Source organism: Charadrius vociferus, unplaced genomic scaffold, assembly GCF_000708025.1.
Source record: "Charadrius vociferus isolate BGI_N301 unplaced genomic scaffold, ASM70802v2 scaffold838, whole genome shotgun sequence".
Lineage (NCBI taxonomy): Eukaryota > Metazoa > Chordata > Aves > Charadriiformes > Charadriidae > Charadrius > Charadrius vociferus.
Window position 1 is genome coordinate 850611 of NW_009649487.1, and position 5879 is coordinate 856489.

Genomic DNA, 5879 nt, shown 5'->3' on the forward strand with positions numbered 1-5879 from the left:
GGAGGAGAAGGCAGGCATGTGGCAGGAAAGGATGGGGCACCAGAAAGGAGCTTTGCTCTTCTTGTCTTCGTCAGGACAGAGCCAGCCTGGCTGGTTCTCCTCCCCTGTGGCAAGCAGAAGAGATCGAGGATGGCCAAGACACCCCCCCAACATGTCTCCCCTCCCTGATAGGACCCCAAAATTAGTAACTTGGTGTGAAGAGCTCTCATTTCCAACACCAAACCCCCATCAGGTGCGGACCTGGGGCACATCTCACCCCTTTCCTCCAAACTATCGCACCCCACCCCAGCACACAGCCAAGCAACTGCCTCCAGCAGTGACAAAAAAAAAAGCTCCAAACCCCAAATAATATATGTATAAAGCTGGGGGTGGGAAATACACCCTAATGTGTTTCTTCACATTAGGCTTTAATGGGTTTTAATTTCTAACTCACAGATATAGGATTATCCCCACGGCATCCCAGATTTAAAAAAAAACCTAAACAAACAAACCAAAAAACACCCCCGAAAAAACATGAACAAACAACAAAAAAAAAAACCAACAAAAAAAGAAAACAACACATAAACTGTTAAAAACAAGAGAATCAAAAATTATTCCAGCTAGGGGGGGAATCCAAGCACTCAAATAGGATTTTAAAAAATATATATTTTTTTTTTCTTCCATTAAACTACTTTTTTATTTTTTTTCCTGGAGCAGCTGGTAGAGTTAAATAGGAATAGTGATAGGGAAGTGCCGGGAGGGGCAGCTCCTCCCTTGCTTATTCATCCTGTTTCACGGAAAACAGGTCAGCCCCGACACCGTCAGCACAACGGCCGACGGAAGTCCATCACCACAGGATCCCGTCCCGGAGATGCCGCCCGAGAGCAGCAAAACACAAAGTATTTTGAGCCAGAATTACCAATTCCCATCATTTCCAGCATGCAAACCCCCCAAGTGTTCTCCATCACCTCGCTCCAAAATTTTTCCCATGCCCCGTTTCACGCCTGGATGCTTGGGGTAAAGCAAACCTCCCTTCTGCTCCCAAATTTGGCTTTTCAAAGCAAGGGTGATGGCAAGCAACGTGCTGCAGTGCTACTCACGCAGTCCTATCTTGGCCAAGTGCAGGCGGTTCACCCAGGAGATCTTGCTCAGGGGGTTTGGAGTGATGAAGACCACCATGACGCTGATGGGGCGGCCAGACCTGCGGAGGGAAAGCATCACTAGGTTGGTCTTCAGCCTCCTCCTCCCCAGGGTGGGAAGAGCTCACCCATGATCTACAAACTCACTTGTCCGGCTTCCCGGGCAGCAGGAGACGGAGGCGACACTTGTTGGCAGAGTGGATCTCCTCCTCCTTCACCTTCATCATCCTCTGCAAGGCCAAGCACCAGTCCTGGGCCACCGTCATGTTCAGGTTCTGGGGGGAAGAGTCATAAATCATTGAAGTGCCTCCAAAACAAGCCTGAATCATTCCCAAATTTCATCCATGGGGGTCAGGAGGGGGGATGACATGTCCAGCACATCCCCGAGGAACCACATGGTTATTGCAAAGCACCCAAGCTTGGTTCTACCCAAATCATGGGTTTGACCATGCGTATGGGTACCTGGTAGGTGCCGTGCAAGGTGCTGATGAGAAGAGTGATCTGCTCCACCACCGCCAGGTCCTTCTGCAGGTCCTGCAGCTCCTGGAAGAGCCGTGGTGGCCCCAGGTAGACTTTATCTTGGATGGAGAAATGGAGAAACAAGGTCCATGGAGGATGTTCCATCCCACCCCACCAAAACCAACCCAACACCAGCTCAAGGGATGGGTGCTTACTGTGTGAAGCCTGCCCGGCCGGCGCGTGTTTCTTGGCACCAGCATTGTGGATGACGACGTTATCCTTGTCGTAGGCGCCGCTCTCCTGCCCCACCTCCACCACCTGCACCTGCGGGAGGGCTGTGCTCCACTTCACCACGTATTTGGGACCCAGGGGCACCAGGCTGCTAATTTCCAGCTGGCCTCTGCCAAGGCATAAAAAAATAGACATAAATAAATCAGCAGGTGCCGCGGCTCACCCTGCAAGCCCTTGTGAAATGCATTTTGCACACCGAGCCCCTGTTGACAACCTCATGCCATGCACCGGTGCATGCCTGCACCCCCAAACGTGGGGCACACGACCACAGCAGACCACACTCGGTACCTACCCTGAGTTCACCGGCCTGGAAGAGGGGAAAAAACCCATTAATAAAGAGGTGTTATGGGGAACTCAAGGAGGGTTTTCCCCTTTGCAGCATCAACCTCCACCAAGCCTTGAGGTCCCAGAAGACTCCTGGACACCTCACCGGCTCCAGGACCCAACAGCACTAGGGGATGGAGGCATGCCAAAAGTAGGGGGCAAAGCAACCCCAAACCAGATGGGTCCCTCCTCCGAAACAGGACGGGGTAGTTTACAAGCCCTTGGGGTAGAGCTAGCAAAACCCACCAAACCCAAAAGTGAGGTGGGGAAAGGGGAAGGTGGCTACGTTGACGCTTTGCGAAGAGATTTTGGGGTCTGGGGCCAGCAGCACGTACTTGAAGTTGATGTTGGCGCAGACCAGCATGTCATTGAGGAGGAAAACCTTCCGTTCCTTCGACTTGATGAGCTGTCCCCGGTCACCGTACACCGTCTCCGTCAGCGTCTCGCAGAGGAGGAGCTGCCGCTGCCCTGAGCTCAGCAGCTGCGGAGGGGACGGAGCAGGCAGGATGGGGTTCACCCTGAGGGCTCTTGCAAACCTCCTGCCCCAAAATTTGGGTTGTTTTTCCCCTTAGTGCAAAGATTTCCCTCCAGCCGGGAGCATGCACTGCCCCGAGCTCTGCAGAGACAGCCATGCAACGCGCTCTGAGGCCCTCAAAGACCAATATGACACTCCACAGCCCTTTTTGGATCCCTTTTCACCCCCTGGTCCTAAATCCCCATCCCAGGGCTGAGCTGGTTGGTGCCCTGCTGCGGTTTTTGCCACCGCAGCCATCCCCAGCCCAGGATGTGTCGCAACAGCTGCATTTAGGGTTGGGGTTGGGTTGGTTTTGTTGTTTTTTGGTTTTTTTTTTTCCTCCACCAACTGTTGCAAAATCAGGCAGATGAGACAAAGCAGCTCCTCCTTGTTTTTCCCCTGGAGGGGAATTTCCCCGTGCCAGCCTCGAGATTTGCTTTTACTCAACGTCCTTTCAGAGAAAACAGGGATCCTGGCTCCCCGAAATCCCCACCGCAGAGAAGAAAGGTGGGAGCTGCAAAGCTCAACCACCAGCTCCAAAAAGCCCCCCACCCCAGTCACGAAGATGAGGAGGGTGAGGCAGAATGACCTACCTTGTTGAGGCTGCTGCGGTCGCTCATGCTTTTGCTGAGCTGTTGGATTTCAGCGACTTGGTCAGCCAAGCGCTTCTGCTCGTTGAGTTTCTCAGCCAAAGTCTCCAGCTCGGTGAGGGCCAGCTGGAGGGACAGGCGGTCTGCGTGGCCCTTGGGGGTATTTTTCAGCATGTCCTGGAGCAGGGAAAGGATTGGGGGACAAAAACCACCCCAAGAAAAACGTCAACCTCGTTGGGGGATGCTACAATTGGAAGCCCTTTCAGCACCTCTAAAATCAAAGCTTGGAAGCTTGGAACATGAACCTCGGGAAAGTCCCCAAAGCTTCAACCAGGCTGCCCACCCAAAAATGTGTCCCTTGTTAAACCCTTTCCCAGCTGCAAAATATAGCGTGCAAAGCAAGGTGGGTGTTGGTACCCCTCGCCCGTACCTGCAGGAGCAGGATGAACTGGGGGAACCTCTGTATGGGCTTCACCATCAACCCGTAGAGTGTGACCCGGTCAGCGCTGGCCATCTGCCTCTTCTGCAGGGGGAGAAAAAGAAGAAAAAAAAAAAAAAAAAAAAAAGAGGAGGAGTTTTCGCCCATAATGGTGACCAGCAGCACCACAGGTCCACTTTTTGGGTCCCACTGACCTTGAGGAAGTCGAGGAAGGCGGGTTTGGTGAGACAAGCCTTCTTGATGAGGGACATGGCAGTGGTGAAGTTATTGACGTAGTCACTGTAGACATCCAGCACCATCGACTTGGAGAACTGGGGAGAGGGCAGGAGGAGAGCCATCACACATGGGGCTCCCCCCAAAAAAAAGGGGGGCTGGCAAAGCGTGGGGTTGCTCATGTATTTTTGGAATGATGCTGAGGATGCTGGTGGTACCCCAAGTTGGGGATGCATCACTTAAATCCTCCAACCCCCCCTGCTATCATTGGGAGGGGTGCAGGGGGAGGTGTAGCAGTGACCCCTGCAACTTTTCCTCCTACCGAGGCCACAAAGAGGTCCCCGATTTTCTCCGCCGAATCCCACTCAGCCACACGGGAGGCGAGGGCGATCTGGAACATGGAGTGGCACTGCAGGATCTCCTTCAGGCGAAAAAACACCACCTGGCACTTCCGAGCGCTCAGCACCTTCGGCTCCATCTCCATCAGTGGGTTCCTGTAATCCTGCGGGAGACGTCAGTGCATCAGCATCCCTGCATGCTGCCTGCCCCCCTCCCCCTTCCAGAGGACCCCTAAAAAAAGGGGGGTGCCCCACCTGCAGGATGCGTTTTAGGGAATCCACGTAGCTCCGCTCGCTCTGCACGATGGAGCCCAGGATGTGTCGCCGGACCACCTGCAACAACCCCAGGGCTCAGCTGTGGTGTCCCCACACACCCCCCAAAAAATGGGATTCTGGGAGGGGTGTGGCAACATGGGCACAGCGTGCTGCAGAAGTGCTGATGCGGCGGTATCACTTTCTGCTGACTCGCCCTTTCCCCGGTTGCTCAATCACGGGACCAAGGGGAAGCCGTAACCCCCCTCCAAAACACCCCCTGAACCCCCAACCTGCCCCACACCGACCTGTTGCGGGCTCAGCCCCTCGGGCATGGGGCCCAGCTCCGGTGGCGGGCGCTTCATGTCGGAGACGGTGACTTCCAGGAAACCCGTGTCCTCCTCCTCCTCCTCCCCTGCAGGGAAAAAACCCCACAACCGAATGCCAAAACCCCCCAAATTTAGACTTTTTTGGGGTCTAAAGAAGAGCCTGTAGCCTCATCAGCTGCTTGGCTGGGGATGCGTTTGGGTTTGGAGCTGCGAGCGGGGATGGAGTCCAGTGTCCTCCCAGCATCGCATGTCTGTCCCCAAGCTCCGGCCGCTGTCACCGGACACCAGCATGAGTCAGGCTGCGAGCAGGGACGGAGCCAGGTCCCCGCGGGGAGGGGATAAAAAGGGTCCCCATCCCCAAAAAGCCACCCTGGTTGGAGGAAAAAGCCCCATCCTCACTCCAAGGGTGTGTGCGAGCAGGGAAAACAGGGGGAAAAAAGGAGCCAAAAAAAAGCAGTGGGCAGAAGAAAATGGTTACGGCGAGAGGCGAGTGCCCGCCAGCCGGCCGGCACGGTGATCCCTTACCCGAGGCCGAAGCAGCTGAGGAGGAGGAGGGTGAGCGAGCCAAAGCGGCATCGCAATGCAGGGACGGCCGCTTCTTCCACATGGCCGCAACGCCCCGCTACGGCCGCCCCGGTCCCATCCCCGGGTGCCTATAAATAGCCGGTAACGGGGAGGACCGGCCGGTGCTGGAGGGGAGGGTGCTGGCAGCCGGGTGACCTTTTTCCTTCCCTAATTTTGGCAGGGAGGATGGTCACCCTTAGCTGCCGGCTCCGCAAACTCCTTCTCCTCCATCTCCGTGCCCTGGGGACGGGATGCTCTGCAGCACCCTGGGGATGGGATACCCTCCAGCATCCCGGGGACCCCCAAAAAGCATTTAAGCCCCCCACCCCGGTGAGGCTAAGCCGTGTCGGGGACATGCAGCAAGGCTGGGACACACACGCCGGATCACCCCGAGCAGCACCTGGATGATCCATGAGGCCGCCCGCCGGGATCCTACCTCCCCCATGAT

The 5879-nt window shown here is 55.5% G+C and overlaps 1 protein-coding gene across 1 annotated transcript in view; it reads right to left on the reverse strand.

Moving 5' to 3' along the window:
* ARHGEF10L (Rho guanine nucleotide exchange factor (GEF) 10-like) overlaps positions 1 to 5879 on the reverse strand; it is a 106192-nt gene that overhangs the window by 94070 nt on the left and 6243 nt on the right. Inside the window, 13 exon segments of the mRNA XM_009889999.1 lie at positions 1 to 104; positions 1080 to 1201; positions 1203 to 1393; positions 1581 to 1696; positions 1793 to 1977; positions 2161 to 2175; positions 2528 to 2673; positions 3300 to 3473; positions 3727 to 3819; positions 3930 to 4046; positions 4271 to 4450; positions 4542 to 4619; positions 4847 to 4953. The exon segment at positions 1 to 104 is cut by the window's left edge and continues 13 nt beyond it. Of these exon segments, the coding sequence (XP_009888301.1) occupies positions 1 to 104; positions 1080 to 1201; positions 1203 to 1393; positions 1581 to 1696; positions 1793 to 1977; positions 2161 to 2175; positions 2528 to 2673; positions 3300 to 3473; positions 3727 to 3819; positions 3930 to 4046; positions 4271 to 4450; positions 4542 to 4619; positions 4847 to 4953 (1628 nt within the window).